We start from the raw sequence: 13,881 nt of genomic DNA, 5'->3' as shown, positions 1-13,881 counted from the left end.
CATCTGTTTGAAAAAGGTGGGGAGTGTGAGCATGAGAAGATGCTGTGAATAATTAATGCAAGTGTTAGTTCACTCTCTCACTGAGAAGGAGGAAGACAGGTTATATGAACTCTGTACTGATTTCAATTACTCGGATTAAATTTCAAAGTCCCAGAGCATTAGGAACAAGTTATTTTAATGTTGGTTTGACTAGACTGCAGAGAGAAGCATCCCCTGTGAGGGACAAGTGTATTGCCCCAACTTGTGGCCCCTCCTTTGGGTGGGTAAGTTCCCTGCAGGTGTCCACACGTAGCAGACTATTTTCGGCTGCATGCAATGCAGAGGCTGAGTGACACTTGCCTGACAAGCTGACAACTCTTTGTCTATGAGCTGTCGAGCAGGAAGAGTATGGAGATACCCAGCTAGACTGGCTCCATCACGCTGTGCTCCAGCTGCTGCCAGATGGTCTCCAGCTGGTTCATGCCAGCTCCAAATCAAAGTGTTAGCATGGCTGAGTGATTCTGTGTGCACACCAACAAGAGGCCATATGGCGTGTGGTGGGGGGACTGGCAGGTTTTTGCTGCTATGGTATCCTGCCCCCCTCCTGCCAGACTGTGCAGGCTTGCAGGCCATAGGCTGTGGTGTGGACATATGGTGGCTTTGGAGGCTGGACCAGAGAAAACTCCTCACCCCTGGAATAAGTGTTGAAAGCCTCACAAAAAGGTGGTTTGTGGCTTAGGGAGGAGGTAAAAATAATTGTGTACACATGCTGGCTGTTTCTGAGGGAGGCTGTGTGATGGAGTGGGAAGGGACAGCAGCCTGGAGGTTGTCTGGAGTGTGTTCCCTGGCCATGCTGAAGCTGTGGGGTTGTGGTCTCAATGGAAAATCTGTGGTAAGTAGGGTCCCCTCATATTGCTGAAGGGCTACTTCAAGCAACTTGAAGAGAAAATGTTAGTATTGGGGCTGTAGATATAGTCTGGCACTTATGGATAGATGCTGACAGTGTGGGCTATAAACGCAGTCTAATGGAGTGTAAGACTTTAGGTCCTCCCTTGTAAACTGTGGTACATGAAAAGCCAGAGTCTGGCCCTTGCAATATTTTCTCCTTTCCCCTACAATTTTCCACTTTCATGGTGGAAAAAGCCTGTAATTTCTCTGTTCATATAAGGTTAATAACCACAGTCCCCATATAAGTAGTAGAAAAAAAGACAAAGAGTTACCAGGATTTGGGCATTATTGCAGGGAGGGAAGCAGCATTTAGGGCTAGATGGGGACAAGGTGGATCTGCTAGAGCTTTCTCAGGTAAAGATACACTTTCAGCTGAGGTCACAGTTACATGAGCAAATGCTGCTGGACAGAAGTATTTGTTTTTGAACTTGCCAACTGTCCCATATCATTGCCCTTTTGTCATATCAGATTATTGTTGGTCTGGTTATGTATAGCATCTCAGACCTAAAATCAGAGCAAGAGACAGACCGAGATTTGACTGTCTGCCTCTAAATATGTTTCATGCTTGTGCCATTATATATGCAATGCCACTGAAGACTTAATACTTGGGTATTTATAGAAGAGTTAGACTTGTCTATCAGCGTTTGTGCCTTAAAATCTTTGCAGTTTGTCTTAGATGCAAAGCCTAAACAAGATCACAGTCCATTTCATAAATTGTTTGTAAATATCCTTGATTGGTTTGTTCATCTCAGCCTTCAAGTTTATCTACCTGTAAATTTTCTTTGAGTAAGTGAATTCATTTTAAATTATTTGAATCTACATATGTCTTTTTCCAACTGTTGTTCAACTTTTAACATTTAAAGATAGAGTGGACAGGATGCTGTGTTTTGTCCTTACCCATTGAGTGAACAGATATGATGGGCAGTTCACACACATGCTGTGGAGGGGAAGGCAGAACTGCTTCTCATCCCAGGCAGAGCAGGTCCAAGCTTATCAGCTCTGGGAGGCCACAGGCATACTGCAGCTGGGATGCATGAGCCATCCCCAACATGCATTCATTCCTCTCCCAACTTTTTGGAAGACTTTTCATTTGTTATTCCTGCTGGATATCAGTCTTTGTCAGAGCAGATGAAAATGCTGCTTAGCACACATTTCATTTCCCTCCTGGAGACTGAACAATTTCAAGCCATGGAAGTCTCATCCCTCCTGCTTCTCCACAAGAAAAATGTGGATAGCCCAGTTGCATCCTTTGGGCTCCCTGTCACAGCAAGCATAACAACCCATAGCAATATCATACTGGCTTGAATTCATGTATTTTTATGTGACTCATTATTCACTGGCATAAATAAAAGGGAGTGTCTTCTACATCACCCATTAGGAATTTCAGGTACAAAAAAAGTTGGTTTTTTTCTACCGTGGTTTGCCTTTCTTTTTCTAGTTGGTTTTTTTTTTTTCTCTAACATAAACAGAAATATGTTTCTGAGCTGCAGTACCATGCAGTCTTCTGAAGGTGTTGTGGTTTTTTTTTCCCCTTCTGTAATGTAACATGATGACAGTGATGTTGTCAGGCATGATTTCCCTAAGAGATGGGTGGTCTGAGAATGCTTGCAGGGTGGGGGGGGCCTTGCAGCACTGTGTGGTGATTGTCATCCAAACATACCTGACTGTGCTTAGGCTCACATCACATGAGCAAAGATCATGCTGTTGCACATTTAACAAGGGCCACCAAGTCACCACACTGTAGCCCAGTTCTCTATGGATGGATTCTCCTCCTTATTACAAGTGACAAAAGCATGCCAGCTATGATTTACAGAACCCATACAAAGATTTCCTTTTACTAATGAATATTCCTGATAGTAAGAACATAGCAAGGCCTGTGACTTCTGGCCAGCAGTGAGTCTGCTGGATCTCTTGAGAACAGGTATGGTTACCAAAAGTCCACTAGGCTGACTTTGGGATACTTTGGAGGGCTGTGTCCAACCTCTGGCCTGTGCCAGAGAAAGTGGCTTATGCTTGCAGGCAAATTCTGTTTTCTCCTAACTGCTTGACAAGAATTACTAGAACTGAGGTTTACCTTCCCACAGATTACTTAGTTTTTCGAGCCAAGCTTGGTCACACTAAAAAAAGTTGAATGTGCCTTACCCCGTTTTGTAAGATTGTTCTTGCAAACAACTTTTTAGTAAGATGCTGTTCATGACCAGGATCTTCCACATGGTAACTATACATGAAAGGGTACAAAAAGGGCAAAGTAAAATGAGCTGGGGATTGTGTTGCCTATGAGCTGGGAGAGAAGATAAAAACCACAAAGGGTGTAGTTTGAATCTGAATCTGAAAAAGCTGAATCTGCTCTGATTTTGACCAAGTCCTGCAATGCAAGAATTTGGTGGCAGTGAAATTTGTGAAACATTATTTCAAAATAAGAAAAAAATATGTGGTGGGTATTGACAGGCTGGGACTTCCTGCCCCACAAGACAGCAGGAGCAGGTGGCATCAGCAAGGTCAGAACGAGGCTACTCAAATTCACAGGCAATTTATGTGAATATTAAAATTACATAGCAAGGACATACCTTTAAATATTCCCAACCCAATAAAAGTTGATGCTGGGAGAACACAGAAGCATGGGCTCATCATAAGGCACTTGTACTCTCCTTAAATAATGTCTGCTGTTGCTAGTATTGAAAACAAGATAGTCTGGATGGATCATTTGTCTGCCTTACAGAATGCTTGTTAAGTTTGTTTCTGCTGGGTACTATTTTGAAATCCTTTTGCTCTTTTCTTTTTCCTTTCCCAGCAAGTCAATGAGTGGCTTGTGCGGAACAGCTGATTTCCCTTCTGAATCCTCCAGACACAACTCCTTGTGGAAGGGAAACTAAAACTCAGCAGCTGATGGTAGAGCATTTCTGCTGTTGCTAGCAAATGTGACAAAGCAAGACTTGCAGAAAATCAGAAAATCTGTGGGATATTTCGAATAGCCAGAAGGACCCAGTACCTTTGAAATGTTTTCACATATATCAATTTTCTGAAGCCTTTTCAGTACTGAAAGCTGCCCAGTAAAGCCCTGCTCATGTGCAGTAGGTAGGTGGCTTGGGAGAGGGAAGCAGAAGCTTTGTAGAAGCTCAGCTCAGGAGATGAGAAGACCATTTTCAAGTATGTAGAAGAAAACACCCCCAGACCCCATTACTCAAGGCTGTACATTTATTCTCTGCTTGCAGCAATAACAAGGTGGGCAGAAAAGCTTAATGCATGTCTGCTTAAGAGAGGGGCTGGGGGAAAAGACAATTGAGGGAATCCCCATGAAACTGACTAATGTTTATTTCCAACACAGCTTGAGACTTGGAGCCTGGCATTGCATTAGCTCAGACTTTGGGGTTCAAAAGCAACAGAGCTTAGAGTTGGGTCTGATTTTTTGTTGTTGTTGGGTTTTTTGTTGGTTTTTTTTTTTTTGTTTGTTTGTTTGTTTTTGTCAGAAGGGAAGCATTTGCCCTGGGTAAGGAGCACTCTGACTGTTCTTTTCTTCAGCTTGCTGACTCAGGTCCCAGAGTTTCTGAGCCATCACTCTCTTCTTAACAGAGCTTAGCTCAGCTTTTGCCTGGAGCTCTGCTGTAAAGAAAGACCTTTTTACAGACCAGTGCCATAAGTGGAGGGAGTGAGGAAGGCAGGCAGGTAAATTCATGCTGACCGTAGCCATATCTTGTTAATTAACTTGCTTGTTGAAAGGATTTACGAGGCTTCTTTTGCTCTCATCATACTGCAGATTCTGCAGAAAAAAACACAAACCATAGTGAGAGGTGGCTTCTTTTGATTGGCTGCTTAAAAAGTGTCCAAAATAAATTACCTGTCATCCTGCATTATAGTAAGAATATAGTCTCTGTCTTGTGATGGAGAGACGGAACCACAGTGACTGTTGCCTGAGAGATGCTGCAGGAACCACTGTCCCAGGGATTTTTAGTTCTGCATTTTAGGGTGGCCGAGCTACTGGTTTATTTCGTTCAGTTAGTGAGACTTGAACAGCAACTTGCATAAATTTGCTTGTGATTTGGATGCAACATTAGAAAGACATTTGCTCTAGAAAGTATATGAATAGGTGAATTGTTACATGATTAAATAATTAAGTGAAATTTAAAATCACTCACAGTTTACACTTATCTCAAAGTTGATTACACCCTGTCTGACTTGAAAAAAATCCTTATATGCCTGCATCCTTACTTGGTTTTTGCCTTTAATTCTAAAATAGCATTTATATAAAAAAGGTATTTCTCCCTTACAAATGTTGCCTTTCAGTTTTGGCCACTCATTTTGATAAACCTAAAGATAAGAAGAACACAACCAAAGCAGGGGTTACGATTGAAAAGAAAGTATCAGTGAGATACAGTCACTATCCCAGGACAGATACCAACCACAGAGCAACTCCCCACATACTTTCTCTTTTGCTGTTGTTGGCTTCAGACCTTGCTTCATTTAAATTGCACCTGGCATACTTGGTACATATAGGCTGCAGACATTCCTGTTTCCTGTAGGGAAGCACAAGTCTGAAAAGTGCTTGCCACTCTAGCTGAGCAGGAGGGATTCCCAGTGTTATTTTCTTGTTGCAGCTAGAGGAATTACCATCTATGTTTTTAGATGGGTTTTGCATCTATCTTGTCTCTAGTTTGCAAATGTTATCAGTGTCTTGCAGAATGAAACTGGGCAAGTTCTGCTGCCAGGACGACCCACAAGTGTCAGGCAGAAGTCTTGTTGCACTGATGTATAGCAGGAATGGAGCAGTACCAGTTCTTCTTGAGTATTGCATCTCGTGGGTCGACTTGCTCTGTCAAACCCTTCTACCCTAAACCTATTTAATCACCACTCTGCACTTGCTGGATAGGATTGCAGAGCTGGTTTTTCTCCTGGAATCATTCCCTGACTACATCCAGCTGAACAATTGGGAGCCAGTACCTTTGAATCCTTCACAGTTCTCACCTACAGTGAGATCTTTAGTCCAGATCTTGAACAACAGAATTGTATCATCTGCGCCACATTCACCCTATGAGAGGTTCAAAATATGGTGCTGATCTGGAGCTTGTTTGGAGTGATTATTGTGACTGTTTGCTCTTAAGAGTCTGTATGTGCCATGAGAAAAAAGAAGTTACATACTCATCTATTTAGCCTAAAGTCTCCTTGCATGGGAAGCCAAAATCTGTTTTTTTGAATCCCACAAACCAGTGTGTGCCCATCACCATTTCCACATGTGACCTCAGCCCTGGACAGAATGACATTCAGGATTGCTTTTCTTGGTTTAAGAGCTGAGTTATATTTCTCTTTTAATTACCGTGTTGCCAACGTGCTGTTCTACAACTGTGCTTAGACCAAACCTCAATTGTTTTCTATCTTAGGTATCTCCTGCAAACATCAGACTGAAGTGCTAGTCTGGATTTTCTGCAAGGTCTGTATGCCTTTTGAGGCTTCTGCATTTCTGTAGTTCTGCTGTGTGGATGCCAGAACTGATCTAGGCATACTCAGATACTTCTGGTGCTGAAACACCAGAATAGGTGACAGTGACCCAGCAAGATGCTGCACAAAAGGGGAGTGAGGTTCCTTTCCCTTTGTGACTAGGATAGGATTAGGGTTTTGTATTCTGCCTAAAAATAATCACCATTCTGGAAAAACCTGTAAAAGCTGGGGTGTCATGAACGTCTGTAGAAACTGAGGATCATGTGTGTTTAAGGTTTCTGCTATTGAACCTCAGGGCAGAAGAGACTTTGAATATCTAATGCAAAACACTTTAAACAACTGCTTCATTGAGCAATAACTTCATATAGCTAGTCTCTGCTTGTTTTGCATTTGCCCTAGGATCTGTAAATCACAGTATTCACAGGCAAGCATGGGTTGAGCATGTAAAAACACATAGGCAAAGAGTTGAAGAGTTAGGAATGGAATATACAAGCTCCTCTACTAATTTTCTCGTGTAAGATGTCTCTACTGGAGAATATGCTTTGCTGTGGAGGAGGCTAAGTTTTTCCTCCTCTCTGTATCCTAGCTGGTCTCTCATATTTTGCTGTGCCTCACCCACATGAGAGACTTGTGTCCAAATGCAGCTTCTGGGGTGTGTGCAGCTGGAGAATCAATTATGCACTGTTCTAAAAATGATCCATGTATGTGCTGGTGCAATTTCAGCAATTCTGTTCCCAATGTATGGCTCAAAGGGCATTTTAACGAAATTCCGTTCTTCCATGAGTTTGCTAAACTAGATCAGATTTTTTCCGTACTTGAAGAGCTGTTTAATAGGCAGATTTTCAATTCGTGCGACATTTACCCTAAAACAAACAGAAAAACAAAACCAATATAGAAATCAATTCCTTCACTTGGCTAACAAATTATTAGATCCTATGGGTTTTTTTTCCCTTTCCTTCTATCTGTTGGACTGAATTTGCTTCCTGAATTCTTTTATTGACCCTCACTTAAGCTCAGAAGCAGCAAGTGAGTTAGCTTGAGGTACTTGAGCCTGCATAGCTTTGAAACTGATAGAAGCATATCCACAAGGCAGTTTGTACCAGGTCAATTGCATCTCTTCAAGCCACAACAAAATGTAGATCTTGGGCCTTGTTTAGATTTTCAGCACTGTTTTTATTAACTTTGACCTCAATTACATTTGTTTCTTGCGTTTGAGAAGCTCTCCTTGTTTGTGCCTGTGAATGGTGACTAGTGTTTTTAACAGATTTTACTTTTAAATCCATAATGAGGCATGCCACAGTCCTCTGTTTTGTGGTTGACCCACTCATATTTGGGACTGCAGTGAACCTAAAAGAGATGTGTCGTCCCTCAGGATTCCCTTCCACCCACCTGTCCATACCCATCCCTGGGCATGCTCTCAGGTCTCCCCTTGTACAGTGTATATAATGAAAGCAGGGAAGCATACCTGTTTTTACAGTGCTACTGAGAAAGCACAGAGCTATGCTGTACAAATTGGAAGTGAGTAAAGAAATTCAGTGGGTAAATTTACCCTCGGTTAAACACTGGTAGAGATTGATGCCCTGCTAAGTGTAGCCTGCCCTGAGACAGTGGCTGCCCTGAGCTTCAGGACATGTCCTGAGCTTCACATGGAGGCTAATGATAATTTTTCAGTAAGCATTCACTGTCATTCAGTAAAAGTTGCCTGTCTTCACCTTAAAGCATAACTTTATATCCTTACAGCAAGCAGAGGTGGCAGTGGTGCTTTAAAATCTTTCTGTTTGAAAGGAAGTAGTTACTATTTTCCTAAAAGCTCACAGATTTAAAACTTCTGTCCCAGCTGCAAACTCTGCCAGCAACATGTTTTTCTCTTTTGGTTTTTTTTGTTGGTTTTTTTTTGGTTTGTGTGGGGGTTTTTTTTGTGTTTTTTTGTGTTTTTTTTTTTTTTTGTTTTCTTTTGTTTTGTTTTGTTTTTTGGGGTTTTTTGGGGGGGTTTTGTTTGTTTGTTTTTTGAGTTTTGTTGGTTGGTTGGTTTTTTTTTTGGCCATGCTTCATTGTTTCAGAAATTTGATAATTATCATTAGGCCTGGAAGCTTGTGATGGGCCTCTATGCATCATGGCCTGTGTTGGATTTCTGCCTTATATTGCTGTTTGTAACCTTTCACTTATACAATCTTTACAGCAGCTTTATGCTCTGCCTTCCACTGAAGAAGAGATGGTAAACATCAATGTATATGGCAGAGCTAGGGGAGGAGAAACTGCAAACAAGCTCTTTCTGCATTCTTGGAAAGTTGATATCAGGATTGTACTAAAAAATGAAGGTATTTGTGTTCTTGAAGGAGAAAGCAGAGCTGTATTAGCTTGTGTGATGGAGCCCTGTCAGCTTTTTAAGACAGCCAGTTTCTCTATCAGTCAGCGTATCTCTGACTCAAATTCACGTGGTGCCTGCACTCATTAATTTCTTGATTTTCTTTTACTTTGCTAATCTGCTTAGCTTTTAAATACTTCCCTGCACATACTGTCAGAACTAAATCAAGTATAATTGGAAAAATGTGACTAGTTTGTTGAGGAGTTGTCAGTCCAAGTCACATGGGGGTCAGCAATGCAGGGTGTTCTTCATACACCTAAGCTCCACCTATCTGAGTCAACAAAATGAAATGCTGTTTGGACTGTAGAAATCTCAAAGCAGGCTAAGGAAGAGGCATCTCTGCAGCCCCAGATGAGTCAGATCTTCTGCACTGAGGATGAGAGTTGTGATCAGGCTGACCCCTGCACTGAAGGTGGGCAGGGAAGGAGGAGCAGGAGCCCTACTGCAGAGCCAACAATTCTGGCTTTGCAGAGCCAGCCAGCTGGCCACAGAACTGCTGCTGGTTTGGCCTCTGCCTCTCACTTGGCTTCATCTCAGCAGCCACCCACTCAGGGGGACAGTGCCCTTTTTCATGTCCCTGCAGCCTGAGCTTCAGGAGAGCACTGCTTATTGGTTCAGTCTGCCATGTGTGGGTTGGAAGAAAAAATAATGCTCAGAGAGAGAGACCACTGATGCTGGAACTTACAGTGGAGAGGCCTTGTAGTCAGATGAGCAGCATTCCTGGCAGCGTCCGTGCCACCTCTGGTCCCCCCACCCTGCTGGCTTCCACACAGCAGCTGTTGGTGTCCAGAATTGTCAGGCAGAGATGCCTGCTCTGGCTGCATCCCAGAGTTCTGCCCTCACCTCCCCAGGGGGACACCTGAGCTCAGAAATTGCCATTAGTCCCCCACTCGCTGGTACAGTGCTTCTGTAGGTTTAAAAAAAAAAAAAAATCCTCTAACCCTGGCTTCGTAAGATGTTGGGTGATCTAAAACTTCATACACATGCCAGCAAGTGTGAGGAATCTGTGGTGGTACAGGGGAGTTTAGAGACCAGCTGCAAAAAAGTTGAGGGCAGGCCAGAAAAACCAAGGCCAGCTACAGATTCAGCTACTTACATCCTCATTGACGACAGATCCTGAGGCTGTCAGAGAACCACAGTTCAGCCTCAGTCACCTGGGCACCTTTGGGGTGCCAGATTTAAGATGAGCACGATGGATGCTCATCATGCTAGGATGCTGATTTAAGAGGAACATGCTACTGCTGTGCTGAAGTTCGCGTTGAAGATGAGACTTCAGACACTCAGAAATGCCTACTGCTTAACATACCTAACTTCTCAAAACTACGTGTGTTTAACTGCTTTTTTTTTTTTAACTTGTTTGTTCCAGGTTGCATGTCTGGTTGGACTTGATGCATGGCATTTGCATGACACCAAGCAGCCTAGCTGTGGATGTGTTGCTGAGCAAACATGGCCTACCCAGCAAATACTAACGGCAGTGCTGCAGGTAACTAAACGGGAATGCTTTCCCCCTTTGGATTATTAATTAAAAAAAAAAAAACAACATTCTTACATTGTGCAAGCAGGAAAAAGGAAGCAGTGGCAGTTTAAATATTGAAAAACAGTTTCCTGGTAGATCAGAGCCCCTCCCCCCATTGCCCACCCCAATAATCTTTTAAATATTTATAGTGTGCAAAGTAGTTTGGGAAGACTTAAGGGCTGACACTCAGAGATTCAGCATGCTCTGCTCTCAAGGGGCTTACTCTAGACACATGATCCTGCTGTGGTGCAGGATCATGTGGCTGTTTTACTGAGTCTGTAATGATTTCTGAGATTAACCAGCTCTTAATGCATCAAATGCCCAGCCCTTCCTGATCACCCTTACTGGTCAGTCTAATTTTTGTTGCTTGCTTCTTCACAAAGCATAAAAATATTTCTCAAGCAATATCCTGAAGAGGTGTTCACTTTTTTTGTTTATTATTTGTTTGTTTATATTTAAGAAGTTCATAAATTGTCTGTTTTGGTTGTGTGATACTCTGTGAAATGGATTGCTTGGCATATTAAAAGGTTGCTGAGGAGGGCTGGCAGGTCAGGAAGGGGCAGAAATTGCAGAACTGATAACAGCACAGCAGCAGTGTTCCTCCTGCGGTTATGTCAATATTTTTCTCTTCTGATCACTGCACAAACATAGTTTTAGCTCAATAAAGCTGAGGCTGCTGGAGTAGGATTACATGGAAAATTTCAAGTGCACGGCAGGAGCTTGTGGGTTGCTCACTGTGCTCACTGTAGAATTATTCTAATTAGAGCATGGGATTAAAACATTTTGTGTGCAGGATATTAGAAATACGGAGTTCCATTATGTGCAGTTTATGCAAAACGAGAAGTCTTTTTTAAAGGCTAGTTAAAGTTGAATTAAGTCTTTGGAATTACTGTTATCTGTTGATGATTTAAGGTTAAATTTACCAATGTTGTTAAATCTTGAGACTGATGAAATAAGATACTTATATTCCCTCCTCCCACTCCCTTTTTATATAATTAGAAGTATATTCTTTAAGATAGAAACCATATTCTTTGGTAACCTTCAGTAATCCTTTTGAGAAGGTGGACTGCAAAACCTGTGCTGTGTGACTTAACTGTAGCTGTTTGCTGCCTAAATCCCCCCATTTAACTTGACTTTTATTTGTAATATGCCTTTAACTTAAGTCATGCAGAAAAATTTCCTCTGCTTACAAGGAAAGAAAAATTGTGCATGGAGTGTTACTGATTGGTTTACTAATTTTTTTTTCTCCCTGCACTAGAATTGTCTACTGAAAAAGCTGGTGGGCTGATGTGTAAGCCTAAGAGAAGCTAAATGCTTGCACTGGAGGGGGGGGGTTTGTGTTAATGCAAGACAAAATTTTAGTTTCAGGTTTGTAATGCAAACAAGGCTTCTTGCAGCATAAAGATGTTTGTTCCCTCATTCGCCGAAAAAAGACGCCGCAATAAATTATGAGCATTTAATTCAGAAATTAAATTGGACAACATTTTGCAGATACTGTCAGGACTTGTTGGCTTTGCAAACCCTTGAGGCCGGTGTTCCAACATGCAGCTATGCAGTTCAAACCCTCAGCAGTTCATAACAGACAGAATATTGTGATTTGTTGTGCTGCTGTGCTGCCCGGGAGAGAGTGCCCTTGGATGAGCAGGGACTGATCTGGGCGTTGGAGGCACTGAAGCAAGTTTCTTAATTGCATGGAGGAGCTCTAAGAGTGGAAAGACAAACTTCAGGGGTGGTGTTTTCTGCGCCCTCTGAATCAATCAGCAGCAGGAAAAAGAACTAGAAAGACTTGTTAGGGACTACTAAGCCGCATTTGTGCTACTTGAATATTTTGGCAAGTCTGACCACATGTTCAGCTTCATTCAAGTATGAAGTGACTAAGAAGCAGTGGTTTGCTTTGGTTAACTCGAGAATGTGAGTACTTGCACTATCAAATAATTATGCCTATGTGCCATTTCGGTAATTTTTTTTTCAGTGTACAAGCCCATATGAACTGCTGCTGCAGATGAAATCAGTAGAGGAATGCTTGAATTTGGAACTTGTTCCCAGGAAAGGATCTAACTATTTTGCATTTGTGTAGAGGTTTTTTTTAAGGGATATTTATGGGAAGTTCATTTGCTGTAAATATTTTAGTGAGTGTGTACAGGAGATAAACTACAAAGCAAGTGATGACTTTATCATGAAATTACCTATCATAAGTCCCTCTGTCTCTTGTCTATCTTAGTAAAGACATGAACCTTAAATGTGGTGAATAAATGACAGAGGCTGTGATTTATGCTTCAGTACTGTTTGTCAATAGTTTTGTTTGCTGCTGACTTAAAAATTTTATCACTCTGTTTGCAGTTTCATTGCACAGAGGTCTTGCAGTGAACTGTATTTCTTTGGGCTGCAAGCTTATTTGTTCATTTTTATCCATTTTGGAAGTTGTTCTTGTGACTTTGTACTGATTTTGAACTAGGCTGTCAAAGCTGTGCTGTCTGCTCAGAAAAGAGATGAATAAACTGGTGCTTGCAGAAAAATTTGCTTTATTTTATCAGGTGCTGGATAGTGTTTAGTGATATGTGCTGGATAACTGTTTACAGTCTTCCCTGGTAGCATGTGAGCTCACTACTCAGTCCAGTAAACTTACCAGGGTTAAGGAGTGTAGTGCAAGTCCAGAGCATGCTGTGCAGTCATCCAAAAAGCTGCCTCAGGAGCTGGGAAATACCCTCAGTCTGTGGGGAGCTATTGGGAGTCTGCAGTTGGTTTGTTACATGATACAAATTAATTTCTCTTTGCATAGTACAAGAAAAAATAAATGAGGTGATTGTTTCTCTAAATAGTATTAGTGTCTCCATTAACTTCTGGGTGAAACTTCCAGTAATTGTTAGCTTCTGTGCTTGCTAGGACTGATGCATAATTCATCTATTTAATGAGGCTCTGCTAGCATTCCTGTAGTGATATCTGTAGAAATGTCTTCCAGCCAGCTACAAAAAAGCACAATGCACAAGTAGAAAACTTACAGGGCAGTTTGGAAATAGCTCTGAATGGATTTTCATTCCTTTCACTAACAAGCTGTTTGTGAAAACTTTCCTTTCAAAACACATGTTCTGAAAGGCACTGCATGGAGTAAAATTCCAGTCTAATTCTATTTATTCTGATGTGGAGAACAAGGATGCAGCAAAACAAACATAAGAGACTGATCAAAAAAAGATAAGGGATTAAAAACTGTATTTGCCACTAACCATAATAAAAAGATATTTTATTTGACTTCCCTAAGCACCTCATTCTCTGTATGCAGAGACTACAGAATTGTTAGTCATTTCTTCACAGACATAAAAAAGCATTTCCAGTTTTCTTGAGTAGGATGGGCTGCAGGGGTCAGTATAGCAAGGCTGTGGCACAAACCCTTACTTTACTTTTTTGCTGTAAAACAAAAGCATATTATTTTCTATACGGAGTGCCAGAGATTCCCATGCTCTTTTCTCTTTCTTCCCTTCTGCTTGTGCCTTCTCCTCAATCTAGTGTATGGATTTATGTTTTCATGCCTTCCCGTTCCATTTTTAACACGCTTCTCTACGTACAGAAACACAGCATCTTGCACAAATTCATTTGAACTGTTTCCCTGCATGTTCAACTCCTTTCCATGCTTTAGATTCCTGCACAA

The 13,881-nt window shown here is 41.7% G+C and overlaps 1 protein-coding gene across 4 annotated transcripts in view; it reads left to right on the top strand.

Annotated features, from left to right (window-relative positions):
- The window catches only part of KANK1 (KN motif and ankyrin repeat domains 1), a 130,219-nt gene that overhangs the window by 68,414 nt on the left and 47,924 nt on the right, over positions 1 to 13,881 (top strand). For 3 of the 4 annotated variants that reach the window (XM_066180709.1, XM_066180710.1, XM_066180708.1), the window contains one exon: positions 10,089 to 10,205. In XM_066180709.1, coding sequence (XP_066036806.1) covers positions 10,169 to 10,205 — 37 coding nt within the window. In that variant the 5' untranslated portion in view covers positions 10,089 to 10,168. Of the gene's footprint in view, positions 1 to 8,653; positions 8,676 to 10,088; positions 10,206 to 13,881 lie in introns of those variants that run through there. The other variant, XM_066180713.1, reaches the window with a different exon arrangement.

The sequence above is a fragment of the Chamaea fasciata genome, unplaced genomic scaffold (assembly GCF_029207755.1).
Source record: "Chamaea fasciata isolate MVZ Bird 193981 ecotype frontalis unplaced genomic scaffold, bChaFas1.0.hap1 SCAF_4, whole genome shotgun sequence".
NCBI lineage: Eukaryota > Metazoa > Chordata > Aves > Passeriformes > Sylviidae > Chamaea > Chamaea fasciata.
Note: the sequence above shows the minus strand (reverse complement) of the source record. Positions and strands in the feature narration are given on the sequence as shown.